The sequence below is a fragment of the Astatotilapia calliptera genome, chromosome 16, assembly GCF_900246225.1.
Source record: "Astatotilapia calliptera chromosome 16, fAstCal1.2, whole genome shotgun sequence".
Taxonomy (NCBI): Eukaryota; Metazoa; Chordata; class Actinopteri; order Cichliformes; family Cichlidae; genus Astatotilapia; species Astatotilapia calliptera.
In genome coordinates, this window is record NC_039317.1 from 35,040,741 (window position 1) to 35,057,931 (window position 17,191).

At 43.7% G+C, this 17,191-nt stretch overlaps 1 protein-coding gene across 4 annotated transcripts in view; it reads right to left on the reverse strand.

The window, feature by feature from the left end:
• Window positions 1–3,465: 3,465 nt before the first annotated feature.
• The window catches only part of mylka (myosin, light chain kinase a), a 45,365-nt gene continuing 31,639 nt past the window's right edge, over window positions 3,466–17,191 (reverse strand). For all 4 annotated transcript variants that reach the window (XM_026144124.1, XM_026144125.1, XM_026144126.1 and 1 more), the window contains 16 exons: window positions 16,190–16,237; window positions 13,294–13,421; window positions 13,028–13,184; window positions 12,727–12,917; window positions 12,533–12,647; window positions 11,359–11,391; window positions 11,148–11,238; window positions 10,869–11,072; window positions 9,233–9,450; window positions 8,994–9,117; window positions 8,751–8,903; window positions 8,461–8,584; window positions 7,967–8,057; window positions 7,413–7,541; window positions 7,176–7,288; window positions 3,466–6,487 (listed from right to left, as the gene is read on the reverse strand). In XM_026144124.1, the coding sequence (XP_025999909.1) occupies window positions 6,359–6,487; window positions 7,176–7,288; window positions 7,413–7,541; window positions 7,967–8,057; window positions 8,461–8,584; window positions 8,751–8,903; window positions 8,994–9,117; window positions 9,233–9,450; window positions 10,869–11,072; window positions 11,148–11,238; window positions 11,359–11,391; window positions 12,533–12,647; window positions 12,727–12,917; window positions 13,028–13,184; window positions 13,294–13,421; window positions 16,190–16,237 (2,048 nt within the window). In that variant the 3' untranslated portion in view covers window positions 3,466–6,358. The remainder of the gene's footprint in view (window positions 6,488–7,175; window positions 7,289–7,412; window positions 7,542–7,966; window positions 8,058–8,460; window positions 8,585–8,750; window positions 8,904–8,993; window positions 9,118–9,232; window positions 9,451–10,868; window positions 11,073–11,147; window positions 11,239–11,358; window positions 11,392–12,532; window positions 12,648–12,726; window positions 12,918–13,027; window positions 13,185–13,293; window positions 13,422–16,189; window positions 16,238–17,191) is intronic.

Genomic DNA, 17,191 nt, shown 5'->3' on the forward strand with positions numbered 1-17,191 from the left:
GCTGCATCACACTGTGTATACACAACTATGAAGGTAAGAAAATAGAAATTACCTGACAAAGTAACGTTATGTTACTCCTCTATGTACTTATATTACATATTTTCTTAGTGTTTTATGTTGTCTTGAACTATAGCTGGACTTTTCTTAACTAATGTCACTCTTGTTGTTAGACACCTTTAAAGTAGCAATAATGCGGCTCACTGTGGACTGGTGTATGTTGAATCAATGTGCCAGATCCTGCTCCTTCAAACTAACTGACAGGAAAACCAGGAGAAGAAAGAACTTGATGATTGGCTGTAGCAGCTGCCTCTGGAAGGTTAAAACAAAGGGAAACTGTTACTTTTAATCTAGGAACTAGTAACATTATGCTACTTTCCCTAAATGTTTTGTAATGGTTATGCATACCATACTGTACCATGGGCTAAACAATGAGCTGCTGTAGTACACAGGTGAATGTATGTAAATGATGATGAGGAGGTTTCTTCCTGTTAAAAGGGAGTTTTTCCTTCCCACTGTCGCCAAAGTGCTTGCTCATAGGGGGTCATATAATTGTTGGGTTTTTCTTTGTTTTCTTTGTATTTTTGTAGGGTTACAAGACCTTACAATGATTTGGTGCTATATAAGTAAAATTAAATTTAATTGAATCTTTTAAAGGCCCATGGTCCTTCAATCGTGCCTCTAAAAATATGAATAATAAAAAATACTAACTGAAAGTAATTTGAGCTAAACTGATAGTGAAAAATTTTAAACCAAAACTATGTTGAAATAAGGAATAAAACACTTTGGGAACTAAGCAAACTCAAAGTTAACCTAAATTTAACATTAAAATGTGAGAAATGCAAATGTGTCTGAAAAAGTTCAGATTTATTCTGTGGCTTCGTCAGCGTAAGGGAACAGCTGGAGTCATCGTCAGCTCAGAACACTGAGCACAAAACAAAGTCAACGAATATCTGCTGAACTTTACCAGTTTGAGTTTAAACTACAATAGACGGTGTGTGTGTGTGTGTGCGTGCGTGTGCGTGCGTGCGTGCGTGTGTGTGTGCGTGTGTGTGCGTGCGTGCGTGCGCGCGTGCGCGCGTGCGTGCGTGCGTGCGTGCGCGTGTGTGTTTTGGCTGCTGGTCAGTGTTTGTCACAGTTAATGAGGTCACCTGAGAGCACCTGGTTAATGGCCTCTCATTAGGAGCAGCAGCTCGTTAGTCCGTCTCTCAGGACAAACTGCAGCACAAACAGTTACATCATCATCTGATGTTTATACCTCTTTGACCTCTGACCTTCCCTCTCCTGGGCTCACAGGTACACATGGCAAGTGGATCCATTCAATACAAAAACAAACAGCATTTTTTCACCTAATACTTTATTGTTTCGTGATCATGTTTGACAGTAATAAATGATAAAAATCGATTTTGTGTCTGATCTTGTATCTGAGGAACATCTCTGTAGATACAGATCTCTATCTGTCTTCATAGAGACGTCTGACATGTTGTCCACTTGTCCACAGCTCCCCTGTCCCTCAGAGTCCTTTCTGCACTCGCCAGTCAGACCGTTTACTGTTCTGTTATTATTAGAAAAGGAAAAGTGCAAGTATTTAAATTATTATTAAAACTCTTTGGTGATATCTGAAGTTTTGCACATGAGATTTCAATTTCATAATCTTTGAAATGTTTCTTCACCTTAAGTGCAGCCCTAAAGACTCCCAGAAGCACTCTGAGCTCCATCAGACAGGACCATGGTGAGATGGTGGCACTTTATGGTCATTCTGGAAAGTGTGAAGCCTCATCTTAAATACTCTAGGAACAACAAGTAAGTAAGATTTTTAGGGCTGAGTAAAACAATTTTAGTTTTATCAGAAGTTGGAAGCAAATAAACCATTCCTCTGCAGATGATCTGTTAGCTGTTTGACAACTACTCTTTCAAGGATGTTTGATATAAAGGAAGGTTGGAGATTGGCCTATAATTAGCTAAGACTGCTGGGTCTAGAGATGCTTTTTGAGTAAAGGTTTAACTACAGCCAGCTTGAAGGCCTGTGGTACATAGCTGATTATTAGAGATAGGTTGATCATATTTAAGATCGAAGAATTAATTAATGGCAGGACTTCTTTGAGCAGTTTTGTAGGAATGGGGTCTAAAAGACACGTTGATGGTTTGGAGGAAGTAATTATTGAAGTTAACTCAGAAAGATCAATTGGAGAAAAAGAGTCTAACTTAACATCAATGGTACTAAGAGTAGCTGTAGATAATATTACATCTGTGGGATGATTATTGGTAATTTTTTCTCTAATGATAAAAATTTATTTGTGAAGAAGTTCATGAAGTCATTACTAGTTAACGTTAAAGGGATGGTTGGCTCAACAGAGCTCTGACTGTTTGTCAGCCTGGCTACAGAGCTGAAGAGAAACCTGGGGTTGTTCTTATTTTCTTCAATCAGTGATGAATAGTAAGATGTTCTGGCTTTGTGGAGGGCTTTCTTATAAAGCAGCAAACTATTTCTCCAGGCTAAATGATGATCCTCTAGATTTGTGACACGCCATTTCCTCTCCAGATTACGAGTCATCTGCTTTAGGCTACGTGTTTGAGAATTATACCACGGAGTCAGGTACTTCTGATTAGAGACCTTAGTTTTCACAGGAGCTACAGTATCCAGAGTCGTACGTAGTGAGGAGGTGAAATTATTAACAAGATGATCGACCTCTGTTGGAGTAGCGTTCAGATAGCTGCTCTGCTCTGTGTTGGTACAGGGCATTGAAGATGATAACAGTGGGTGGATTATATTCTTAAACTTGGTTACAGTTTGGCTGATGGACTCATTTTGTTTGGCCGGTCACTGCAGTGAACATTCAGCACTGTTCCAAGTTTTCTCTGTGTGGATATCGGCTCTCGCTGTGGTTCTCTGGAGTCCCACAGCCTCAGAAATGTCTCTAACTTTTTCCAGACTGATCGATGTCACTGACTTTGTTCCTCATCACATGATGTGCTGAGATCTTTGTCACACAGGTCTTGCAGTCATCAGGCTTTGGTGTAACACTGATCTCAAGATTTTCCCAAAAAACTCGAGCTCATTCATGAGGGGTAGCGATAGCTCAGTAGGCAGAGTGGTCGCTAGAATAGGAAGGTCGGTGGTTCCACCGAACGGCTACCCTGAGGTACCCTTGACTAAGGTACCGCCTCTACACACCACCCACTGCTTCACTGAGTGAGTGGGTTAAATGCAGAGGACGAAATATCCCACGTGTGGGACTCTAAAGGTTTGGAGATAAAAAAGATTTATTCAGAGACTCTGAATCAATCTTCTATGTGACGTGTTCTGTTAAAAGGTTTGGAAAGTGTTCATGCTTTAAACTGTTTTATTTCTGTCTATATGTGCAGATATTTAAAATGTCTTACAGACTCTCGCCTGTATCCATGGAAAGAAACAGTTTTTAATGCAACAACAAAAGTCTTAACCCTGAACAAATCACAACAACCTGGTTTTGTGATAAAGATTTATTTGGTATCTGTGAGTAACTACAGTCGTAGTGTTCTCATACATGTCATCTGCAGTTCATCAAACTGATATATATTTATAAAAATTAGAGAAATATAATCTACATACATCTAATACAAAAACAATCAGCCTAAGAGTGAAGTCACTGCTGGTCTGAGGTGAGGAGGGTTTAATAACCGTGAACAACATTAAGTGCAGGCGACACCTTTAAGAAGACAGATGCTCGAAAGATAATAATAACAAATCTGTGCATTAAATAATCTAAAAATAAAACATTCTGGAAACAAACCACCAAACACACGAACAGGTCAAAACATCATCGAGACAAAATCACACACAAACACACCGGTGACTTTTCAAAACACGTCTTTGGTTTCAGACTGAAACTTAACGAGGCCGTAAAGCTTAAAGAAGTGGATTCACCAACAAGCAAACAGCTGGAATGTGCAACAAAAGTCACGACTTTGACGCAGAGGCACGAAGATCAGCCGGAGACGGCACCGCGTGCTCACGCGCGTTTATCTGCTGGCTGCTGTCAGGACTGTGCTGCACAATCAAGCCTCGGCAGGTCGGAAAGATATTTCCATCTTTAAGGCGTCTCTGATGTAGACTCTTTCATTATGTTACTAATCAGAATACTTTATGAGTGTAGAGATCTTTAACTGTTGCAGATGGAAACAACAAATTTGTAGAAATATTTATATAATCTCATTTTGGCTGAGCTTACAATGCGTGGAGATGCATCTGGTCCAAAATCCTGCATTCAGGCAAAAATATGAACATTTACAGGATAAAATGTTTTATTGTGACATAGTGAGATAAGTACGATTATATCTGCAGCTCATGAAAAAAGGCTCAAATCTTAAATTGTAAAAAATCAGATTACTGTTGAACTTATGGTTCGATCTTCTCTCATCTGTAGGACTAAATGTTGCTTTCATTGGTCGACACCGAGGTAAAATCCTCTCAGCTCGCCGAAGCTCGCAGCAGGTTTTGTCCCTCGGTATGACAGACGTCAGCAGATAAAAAAAATCACTCCGGCTGCTGTTCAGAGTGACGAGGCTCTGAGGCTCGCAGCGTAAGGCCGAGTCGATTTGAGCCCCCTGATGTCTTTTGTTGAAGCCGGCTGTCAAAGTCGCAAATAGAAAGAAAAGAAAGAAAAGTGCTCAAACAGAAGAAAAGAGCCGAGCTGACAGATTCAGCGTTTCCCAGCTGAACGCATCGGCATCCTCAGCCTCTTACTCACAGAGCTGCTCACGTCAGTGTCGAGGCATCTAATGACACAACTGAAGGACTTCATTACCCAGAAATCCTGTGGGGCAAAGTGTTTACTGAGCTCCAATTAAGTATGAAAAAGTGGACCTTTTCTACTCGTTCCCAGCTCTGTATGATCTGCAAGACTCACAGTTCATAATAATCCTTCTTTAGCTTACACTGGGCTGCGGCGCAGCTCTGTCACCTGCTGTTTCTTTAAGGCCTCCCTTCCTAAAAGCACTTCTGATTGGCTAACGTCTGGAAGCCTGCAGAGGGGCAGCTGTGTATTGAAATGAGTGATGAGATCACCTCAGTGTGGCGGCAGAAAAAAGGACATTGGTTTGTGAACCAGAGCACGCTGAAGTGTTTTTACACGCCTGATGGTCTCAAAAAACCGAGGAGGTCCTCTTTAACACGGATGATTGATCAGTATCATTTTGGCTTCAGCTTCAGCACCAACACGATAAATGACTTCTTGCCTTCAGCTGTCATGCACCAGCAGCTTTTATTCACAGTTCGCCCTCCACTGTGGTGCAGCTCTGTGAGTATTCGGCTCATCTCCGCCTTCCTGCTCTCCACCAACTGCCTCATCTTCTCCCTCCCTTGGACTCCCACAGGGAGTGGGTCTCACATGCACGACCTCATGGTTGACTTCAGCTGCAGGAACTAGAGCTGCCACGAGTCTTTAAAATATACGCGTGTTTATAAGGACGGGGATTAGAACGCACTCTTGGTCGACGTTTGTGTCAAACAGAGCTGAAACACAGTCCAGGCTTTCTGGCCGTATTCTCACAAATTATTTAGGAAACTGTGAATAATTGTAGCAAACGTCACTGGCAGAGTGTTGCAGTGACACAGCTGCTGTGTGGCAGCGAGCATCATGTTTCTGCCTGACGAACAGCAAGAAACCACCACTGTGTGTGTGTGTGTGTGTGTGTGTGGCAATCATCAAACATGAAATCATTTCTCAGAGCAGACAGGAAATCACAGGCATGAGTCCATGTATGCTGAGAGGGCGGAGCCTGTGTTCTGCCTGTCTGAAGGAGGTGTGGTTTAGCACAATGTGGCTGAAGTGGGCAGTTTGAAAAGTATCAACATTCAGTGAGTGTTTACCACAAAGTTCGTATATGGTTCCCCACACAGATCAATAAGCCACACCCACACAGATTTAACATCCTGAGCCCGATAAAAATATATAATGTGACATCAGAAACACGTGCAGCGTAAGAACCACGCTGATTATTTAGCGTTAGATATTTTTAACGCTCAGGACATTAAATCACTTCATCCATTTACTCCAATGATCCCAGGAGGCTGAAACGTTAAGATCACGACTCATTACTAAAAAAACAGAAACACAACAAAGCCTCATTAAAAATCTAACCTGGCTGCAGCTCTGCACATGCTCAGTGCTTCAAACCTAAGTGCTGCCCTGCTCACTAAAAACCAAACGCGAAACCTTCTGCATGTGAGGACAGGTGTGGCAAATATTCCCCACCTGTCCTCCAATCAGAACCTTCTCTGTGGGTAAGTTTCCTGCTCAGGTCCAACAGGTTGAGTGGGAGAGATTGTTGCTCATTGTTGCCTCCTCCTCTCCCTGTGGGAGTCCAGACAGTCGCTCCATTACTCCTCCTCTTCTTCCTCCTCCTCCTCTCCAGCCATCACCTCCACCAGCAGCTCGGCTGTGCAGGTCGCCTCCCCCAGACTGTTAACGGCCTTCACTGTGTACTTGGCATCATCGTCTCCTGAGACCTGCAGATTTATACGACAGATATGAATCACATGCTACCTTAATTATAACCTATCACATTAATTCTGCTTCGTGTTTCATGTTAAATGATTTCACTTAAAGACAAAACAGAAGAAAAGTGAGATTTTCAGAATCATCAATATGACGATGCAGATGATGTCAGCATGTTTCTGTCTTATGTTGTATTCTAAGAGACACTTAAAGGTTTTAATTGCTTTAAATTACATCAGATTTAAGTGAAATAACATCAAATTTCAACAAGACTGCTGATAATTATAAAATATAAAAGGTTGGGCCAGTAAAACTAAAACCTGGGGCAGTAAGGTTAGACACTGAATTATTACTGATATTAATGTCTTCACCATGATGATGTGTTGTTTTCATCAAAGCACAGGACAAACTCCACAGTCCTCATCTGCTCGCTGTCCTTCGTTGCAGCCGCCACAAACTCACTCATTCCCATGCAAGCTTAAAATGAAGGTATGCACACGTGCAGAAAAACACGTGACCTCTGCCTCATCCAGCAGATCCAGTCCTACAGTTACACGGTGGACGGTATAATCCGCAGAATACTCGATAACTAACTAACACCAGGCCCAGTCCATACTTAGACTGAAGTCAGTATATCTGTATATCACCAATCTAATGCATTTCAGTACAAAGCTGCCTAAGGTTTACATGACCTCTGACCTCTGAAATGACTAGGCTGCAGTTTCCTTCCTCATCGTAGTCGATCTGGAAGTGTCGGGTCTCTTTGATGGGCTGGTCGTCTTTGTACCACACCACCTCTGGATCAGGATAACCTGCAACAGCAACCGTTTCTTTATTAAAAACCACGTTTGCACAGTCGTTACTAGAAGGAAGAATCATTAAGACGAATGCTTAATCAGACCCTCCATCAGGTTTGGGCTACAAACATCGTTGTACCTTCTATCTTGCAGTCAAAGCGAGCAGCGCTGCCCTCCACCACCTCCACGTCTTTGATGACAGTGCTGAACGTCGGCTTACACTCGGTTTTCTGCTCGTACTCTAAACACTCCAGGAACTGGTTATCCTCTGAAAACACACACATGCTAGTTTCACATCTTAGTGAGGACATTCAGTTGACATAATGCTTTCCCAGCCCCTTACCATAAAAATGAAAGCCTGACCTTTAACCTAAACATAACCTAACTGTAACTTTAAAACAACCTCAAGGTTTGTGGGGACCAGCATTTGGACCCCAAAAGTGACTGTTGGTCCCTACCCCATGCCAATTTGTGGTACCCACAATCACATTTAAACACACAATCCTTCATCAAGGGCATAAATACTGTGTCTGTGGACAGACTGTGACACAGACACGTAAAGAGCCTGTAGAGAGGAGCAGGAACCTCAGACTGAAGGTCTGAACAGTAGACATGGGCAGGCCCGTGTAACTGTTGGCAGTCTGTCTGCGACTGGCACAGAACTGATGCTGCTTTCTGTTCTGCTCTTTCTACCTTCAGTGGGGGAGCCTTTCTTGGCGCTGACTCCAGCCATCATGGCCATGGATGACAATCTGCCGATGGCTCGAACAGCGTGACCCGTTTTCTACGAAGAAGAAGAAGAAAGATTCGCAACACAAATACAAAGACAGATGCAGCGACTGAGGCTATCGGTCTAACTACCAGTGACAAAAACATAAAAACATCTATTTGGAAATATTTTGGCTGGAAAAGGGCAACAAATGGGAAAATGAAGGACTTTCATGAACATCACCCCAAACAAAAATGAGTTGTACATGAACGGAGACCTCTGCACTTCCACGCTACGACACTTTGACCACACAACGCCAAATCTCACTCTATGATGCACGATGTCTGTCTGTGTCTGTGAACAAGCACGTCCAGTGGAAACGTGCGTGCATTCTCCGCATGGTCACTTATACTGATTTGTGAATAAATATATCTTTGTCCTGTGAGACTCTTGGGTCTCTGTCTGTCCTCGTGTTTACCTGCCACTTCCTCCTCAGGATGTACTTCTTCATCCTCTCCTTGGAGAGCTTCTTGGCCTTCATGGTGTTCGTGTCCTGTTTCAGCCAGGGGTGTTCGAAACACTGCGCGCAGGACAGCCGAGCCCTGGAGATGGATCGGAAACACTTTACATGAGCTAGACTTCAGGATTATTTATACTGGCACACTTTCTCCTACATAACACTTTCAGCTCCTGGTTCTCAGTTTTTCCAGCACAGTGTACCTACTAATATGGTTTCATGTAACACACTGATGATACACTAGGTCTTACTTCATGTCTTTTTTCAGCAGTTTGGTAATGAAGTCTTTGGCATTGTCAGAAATTTCATCGAAGGCTTCGTCCTCAAAGTCCCAGGTGGCTGAGGTCACATTGGACAGAGTCTCGTTGTCATTGTCGCCCATAAAGGGAGACAGACCGCTCAGCCTGAGAGGACAAACCCACGACAACGTCAGCCAAACTAAATCAAGCCAAAACAAAGCGTGCACAGATTGTAGCAGGCAGCTCTGCACTAACAGTATATAACAGATGACTCCTATGCTCCACATGTCGGTGGGATAGCTGATGGGTTCGTAGTTGATGACCTCTGGAGCCACAAACTCTGGAGTCCCGAACAAAACCTTCAGAGTTCCTGCGTTTTCTGTGGGAGGAAGCATCGGCCGTGTGATCACAGACAAACTGTTTATCTGCCGGACTGTCATTCCACACCCGCCTAACAGAACTCAATGAAAATCAGCGATTAAGTTTAAGGTTACCTAGCCGTCTGGCGAGGCCGAAGTCAATGAGTTTGATTTTGCTGCCAGTCTTGTTGATGCACATGATGTTCTCTGGTTTGAGGTCGAGGTGCACGATGCCCTGTTTGTGGATGAAGTTGACCCCATCAATGATCTGCAGCATGTATTTGATCACCTCTCTCTCAGTCAGCTCAAAGTCTTCATCGATGATCCGCTCAAACAGCTCCCCGCCTGAGATCCTGTAGACAAAGCAAGGGAGGAGGTCTTTGCTTAAATTACAACAGAACACATGGTGTTAAGTTATTTATCATTTCAAACCTTGTTTTATTTGTCAGTACGTTGCAATACAATCCAAAAAAGTTGCTTTCATTCGTCTGGATGAAGCGTTTATAGTGGGAGAAATGTTTTGTCACTCACCCAAGTGACAGGTGAGTCCTTACCTGGACGACTGAGCATGCATCAAGACATCCACACAGGTATACAGCTGCAGAAACACTGACCCCACAGGCAAAGATATTAGAGTTTTAATGCGCTGCTCTGTAACTGTGGACAGAAAGCCTCTGATGTCTTCTCTTTGCTTCTTGGAGGAACTAAACCAGACTGATGTTAAAATAAACCTAAAGCACCTCAACATCTAAATTTGACTTAATAACTGTAACAGCTTTGACATCATTTATTTCTCAGAAGTTTTACTTTATTTAATCACAGTAAACTGAATATATTTACATTAAAAATAAAGAACTAAATCCAGAGATATTAAACATGGTCCAAAAGCTCGATCTTTCTGTCTACAGCAGGGGTGGGCAGCTCCAGGCCTGGAGGGCCGGTGTCCTGCAGGTGGTCCTTGATCCAACACAGCGGATTCAAACGGCTAAATGACTTCCTCAACATGTCGTGAAGTTCTCCAGAGGCCTGGGAATGAACTAATGATTTGATTCAGGTGTGTTGACACAGGGTGATGTCTAAAACCTGCAGGACACCGGCCCTCGAGGCCTGGAGTTGCCTACCCCTGGTCTACAGCCTTTAACAGCGCCACCGTGTGGACATGTATGAAAGATGTTTTTCTTTTCTTGAGGGTTAGAAGACAAAACCATATTTCTGTAATGAGGCTGTCGCAGTAATGAAGCTGCTGAGGAAACGTTATCAGATCTCAGAGGGCGGATAAAAAACAAAACCTGACGGTAAATGTCTCGTTTCCTGCGCTCCATCAGTTCGGATCATGGCAGCAGATAGTCGCTGTTTACTTCATTTAGATTGTTTATCTGAGGAAACATTCTGTAATAAACACTGAACGTTTCCCGTGATTACGACAAATTATGAAGCCCACTACAAATTAGACACTTATGGAAGAGTTCAGCTGGAAATTTCAGCAGCTGAACAGTTTTACGAGAAAACAAAAAGTTTGGTGCCGCTGCTTCATCAGATCTAAAATCAACAGAGGAAATAGCTGCCCTCAAATCCCTCTCATGTCTGCTCACAAACTTATTTTCTGATACTTTGTGAAGCCAAAACATCTCAAGTCCATTTACAGACCGGTCATGTTTTAAATCTATGAACCGAACAGACATTTACTGCTTCCATCCATCAGAGGCTGAGCTCATCTGTGACTCCTCACGGCCAGCTGCAGTCATGTAAGGAGATGTGATGGATCACTTACATCTCCAGCACCATGACGATGTCGGACTTGCCCTCGAAGGCGTCGACACACTGGACCAGTTTGGGGTGATGGAGGCTGTTCATGATGCCGATCTCCTGCCGGACGTTGTCCTTCTCCTTTGCAGAGTAGGCTTTGATGAACTTTCCGGCCCAAACCTTCTTTGTAGACTTCTCCACCAGCTTGAAGACCTGACCGAACTTCCCCCTTCCATGCAAACAACACTGTGAGAATGTCTACAGAGCTTAAGGTGCATGATGGGAAATGTGAGCGCAGACTTACGTTCCCAGCCTCTCCTCCACGTCGTACAGGTCCTTCACCTTTATGTCTGTTCTGATGGTAACATCTCTGTACTCCGGCTCTTTCTCTGAGTCTGACACACAGGCAACACACAGAGGTCAGAGGTCACAGACACGGGAGGACTGAAGATGTGTGAATGCTGTGTGAAGGTTAACGAACATCCGTGTGGGTATACAGTTAGTCAGTGTCATACCTTCATCCTCCTCCTCTGGCTCCTCTTGGTTTTCTGTTGGACGAAGCAGAGTTAGTTCAGTCAGTCTGGTTAGTTCATTCCTGATCACTGAGATGCAGTTTAGTTTGATTGGTTTAGTTGGTTCTGGTTTAGTTACAGGTGAACAGCTGGAGGTAGTGGTGGACCAGGTCTTTCGTTAGGAATCATCATGGAGCAGCAGACGTGATGAAATCAGACCAAATGTTAAGTTTTTTTTAATCACGACCCTCTCGTTCATCTTCTACCTCAGCAGCTCATGATTATGAAGCTTAGCTCAAGGGCACTACCGAGACTTTAGTGGCCTAAAACCAGCAACCACTTAAGTCAGGAACTGGGGTGAGATGATCATGACCACCTAGACCAACAGAAACTCCAAATCTATGATGAGTGACCCGACCAATGACCGGAACATTTGCCCAGGAAACAGTAGATCAGGATTATTTATGCAAGTATATAAACATAACATGTACCACCTGTCAAACTGGGTGTTTGTTACACCAGTGAGGCGCTCCTGTCACTTACAAAGCATCCTGCATCATGTTTCTGTTGTTAACAGTGAGATTTGACTCATCCTCCCATTTATCAGATTCCTAAACTTGTGCATTAACATAAACTCAGATTAACTGAGCACAGCAGGTCTGTTTCACTGGACATGAATTTGTAGCAGCTTCCCAATCTCTACAAAGCAGCAGTGGTTCCCAGTACCCACTGGCCTCCCTTCATAACATCCATTTGGAACCAAATGAAGAGAAAACTCGTCTCGGGGTCCATCACTCCAGCTTAAAGACAGCTTTATGCATCCAGATGTTTTGGTGTGAGCTGCACAGTTCTGTAGCTACGAGCTGTCTTCTCTTCAATGTAATGATTTCTGGTGCTCAAAGCATCAACATTTATTTAAAGAACTGAGCAGGAAGCTTTCAGAAATCCTGAACCGCTTCCTTAAAACATGCAGTGAGCTTGGCTAAGGAAGATGTTTATGCTTACATCCCACCACAAGCCTCTCATCATGGACACGTCCTTGACTCATTCGTTTGGCAGACGTAGTTTGGCACATAGAAAGTAGTTGTTGTGTTGATGTGTGATGAATGATCCCTGTAACCATCAGGACTTCAAGAAAGTTCTACATGCATCACCAACAACTCAAGGAACAACTCACCATCAGTGTCCACCAGTCCGACAGTCACAGGTTCAGATTCGGCGCTCGGCTCTCCGACTCCGTAGATGTTCTCTGCCCGGACACGAAACTTGTACTGCCGATCTGGGAGGAGGTTCTAGAGACAAACAGACACTTTACGACCCTTAAAACAGTCCTTGAACAGTTTCTGAGCCGTGCTGCGAGAGAACACTCACCTGTACGTTGTAGGAGGTGCTATTGCAGGACACCAGGTGTTTCCACTGCTGCTCCACGGAGTCCCAGATCTCCAGTTTATAGGACTGCACGGCGCTACCTCCATCGTAGGTCGGCCCGTACCACGACAGCGTCAGGCAGGACCGACGGATGTCTGAGGCCGCAGGAACCTTTGCTGGGGGGTCGGGTTTATCTGAGGAGGGGCGGGGATAGATGACGATGAACACAAGCTGAAAATATTAAATTTTGCAGCTGATTCTTTCAGGAATCATTAAACAGGAAGTGCAGACGCTGCTGTCTCACCGACGATGGTGAGGTTGAGGGCGGCCTGTCTGAGGCCGTAGCTGTTCTTCAGCTCGATGGTGTAGCAGCCACAGTGTTCCTGCTGCCCGCTGCCGATGGTCAGCCTGCTGCTGCTGTCGTTACTCTCGATGGAGATGTCATCTGACCCCTCCTGGATCTGAGCCCGAGACCGGAGAGGCAGGAGGACGCTTAGACAAACACTTAGACGTACCATAGCCTCAGCCTTAGTCTGTGTGTGTGTGTGTGTGTGTGTGTGTGTATCTCACCGGTTTCCTGAACTTCAGCCAGGTGCAGGTGATGGGCGGAGCTCCAGAAAACTTGCAAAGGATCTCCACTTTCTCCCCCGCCAGAATCTTCATGTCCTCAGGGAACTGCACGATCTGAGGAGGCAGAGCTACACACACATATCAATAATCTATAATCAATAACAGGAGTCCTGCATTAGAGACCTTTAATAATAATTAAATAATAATTCCTTTAATAATAGTGTGGGAACTGACTGTGATCAATACTCAGTCGTGGAAAGAGGAAGAACAAAGTCGTCACCAGACTCCATGTTCTTTCTATTTAATCTGACAGGAGCTGAATGAAATCAGCAATCAAAGCAACTTCTGAATGAAAATTTCAGCAACAGCAGTTTTACCATCATCACATTGCTCCAAGGCACTTAGGCAGAGTTTAAGGCCAGAACTGCAGCGCCCCCTGCTGTCAGTCAGGCATTAGACTGACTTTGTTATACTTCAAATGCAAAGAAAGAAGTTTTGCCTTCATGACTTTGCAGTTTTTGTACATCTCTTTTTTTATTATTGATTGATTGTCTGACTGTGCAGCTCTAAAGTGACACTAAAGGGCCAATCAACCCGCTCTTCCCTGCAGGAATAACAGAGACAGACACTAACACATGGGCTGTGTCCCAATTCAGGGTCTGCAGCCTTCAAGGCCGCATTTTAAGGCCGATTACGTCACAGCGACGGACGAAGGCTGTCCCAATTCAAAGGCTGCTCGAAATGCGGCCCTCAAATGCGTCCTTCATTTCCCTGAATTTTAAGGACGGGCCTGTGAAGCTTTCATGGCCCAACATATCCCAGACTTCATAGCGCGGCGGTGGGTGTCGAGTGAACTTTAAGTAAGTACTGAATATGACGTCACTTATTTATGTGCGAATGTTTAATAACGAAGAACATTAAAACATTGCTGTTGGCCACATGTCGGCAAAGTTATGTGACATTAGTGACGTTTGTACTAACTTTGTTTTAAAGCCTTTACTTTACTTTATACGCCGTTCAATAGTCGACCTTAATCTGACAGAGAATGTGATGATTCTGTGGATAATTAAAGTCAGTCATATATCCACAAACACAACAAGCTGAAAGTCAGTGATGCTGCTCGGTTTCCTGAACATCACGGCACAAGCAGGATCCACTGCACTGTTAATGTGAGCTGTGTTATATTGCTGCCTCTGTTCGGTGGTGTCGAGCCAAACGCACTTTAACGTGTGTTTGAACGAGCTGACGGTTCACTCGTTAAGCTGAAAGAAAGATGCTTTAATCACAGCAGTCACACATGTGTCCACTGCACCATCTGGAACTCTTCTTGTTTACACTCGTAATAACACAAACACTAAATCCTGCTTCTCTGTGCTGTTGTGTAGCAGTGTGTACACCTGAGACTGTCACCTGTCTGTCTGTCCTGCACTCTCTCTCTGTTTCTTTCTCTCTGATTGTGGAATAAAAGTATGAACATGTGTTTATAAGTTACACTTGTGTTTGAATCCTGCAGCTTATCACACATTTGATTTCCATGTGTGACGACTGCAAGTGTCCAGAGTGAGGACAGACTGAGGGAGCCACTGCTGCACATCATCTGTGAGGCTTTGCAGCCCTGATGATCCACCAGGACAAACTCAGCAGTGTGTGAGGAAGAGGAGGAGGAAGAGCCAGCAGCAGCTGACAGATGGAGAGAATAGACAGAGTGTTCCCTGTTTGTGAAGGACTGCTAGGAAAGTTTAACATAACTGTCTGTGCTGAATCAGTCTTATTAGGTAATGTTCACATAATGTGATCATCCCAGTGTTTCCAGTGTGGGAGAAAGTACTCAGAGTACTCAGGGCCTTCAAGTTACACACTATGAAAGGCAGCAACAAGTTTAATGTTCAGAAGCCTAAAGTCTGTATCAGCAGCAGGATGGAGCTAAAATAAATGTTGGTTTCAGTTCTATGAAGCTTTGAGGATTTTGGATCAGTAGCTGCTGTGTTTGTTGCATCATATTGCTGTAATTGTTTATATGCTTTATATATTCTGAGCTAAGTTGATCTATAGTGTTACATCATATTCTATAAGGATGTTATGTGTTTGTAGACTTTCTGCCCAGTTTGACCCATTTAGCAGACGTCAGCCTGTTTAAGGCTCTGATGTCTATTCTGTGTGACTTACAGCAGTTATGACATGGTCTGATTTTCTCACCCAATAAAGGAATATTTCATATATCAGTCTACTCTTCATTCTATCAGACACAGTTACCACAGCTCCTACATTTGCTTTTTACACATATATGTAAGCATTAGGCCAAATTTAGTAATGACAACATATTAAAAGAACAATATTTGCCTCTTATATATAATACATCTGTATACACACTGTCACAGATACTTGAGTGTCTTTGAGTGAAGATTTATAATTTATAAATATAAATTTATAAATAACAGCAACTTGAATCTTTACTGAAGCTCAGTGTTTGGCACAGAGTTCATGTTCACTGCTGTAATAACTAATAATGATTAATATAATAACTGTAATATTGGCCATATTATATTTACATTACCAAAGTGAGATGACTCAGATAGCTCACATAAAAACAAATGAACAAACGATTTTCTCCTTCATCTCTGTCAAACACAGCTGTATGACACGTTTCCAGCTGTTAGTATCATGGTTGCTAGGCAACCTGGGCAGCGCGACGGAGGCTAGACCGTCCATTTCACAAGCCTCGCACTTTGGCCTTAGCGGTCTTTGAGTACGCGGCCCTTGTGGACCGTTAAGGCTGCAGACCCTGAATTGGGATACAGCCATGTTGTCCAGAAACATGCCCGCCTTTCCCATAATGCACCTGTCTCAGCAGGACCTCCCTGCCTGGTAAACATGATTCACTACAGGTGAGTCTCACCTTGTTTGGGCGGAGTCTTTGGAGTTGGCTTCTTTATTCTGGCTTCACCTGAAATAAGAACACAGCAGGCGGTCAGACACTTGAACCAGACATTCAGACGAGCTGTGATGAGGAAACGTGTGGCTGTCATTTCACAGCAGAATCAGATCTACTGGAAACACAATGACTTATTCATGATGTCTTCTAAGCACCTCAGAGCCTTCTCAAAATCTCTGCAACCATCCAAGCAACGAATATTGTTGTACTGCACAAACTGAGCCCTGGACCAGATGATGCAGAGACCCATGAGGGTGCAACAAATTCAATAACCTCATTATGTTACTCTGGAGCTTCCCAACACCTCTGCAACTTCCACAGCGACCTCTAAAACCTGCCTTAACCTATTAAGACCGCATGACACGTGGACAGAGAATTTCAAGGTCTAAACATCCTTAAAACAGTTCCTGGCAAGTGTTCAAACAACCTTTCACAAAACCACCCCTGAGACCTTTAACAGCCCCCAAAGACCACTCAGACAGGACTACTGACATGTCAGTGCATTTAGAATATTTTTACCACCTCCACAGAAACTAAAATGTGTCGGTAAAACAAGGGGATAGCTAACTCCACGGAGACCATTAAACACATTCCTGGTACTTCTGGGAAATTAGTAACCGTTCTTTCAAGACCTCTAAAACCTCACTAAGGAGCTTTAATGAACTTTAAAATCTCCACCGGACCCTCTCCACGGTCCTCTGGAGCGTCTTTAAGACCTTGGCCAGCTCCAACTTTAAACCCTCCATAAACCGATTCAGGAGCTCTGAAACAAGTGGACAATCTCCTCAGTAATCCTGCAGACTTCCTCTGGAACCTTTAAAAACTCCAGAGAGGCCTCATCAAGTTTCTACCATGAGACCTCTGAAAACAACTGAGCAGACAGAAACACCTCCCTGCACACACTGCGTCACATTATTCTTCCTACCTGCAGAACAGTAAAGCTTCATTAACACTACGTTTCCCATC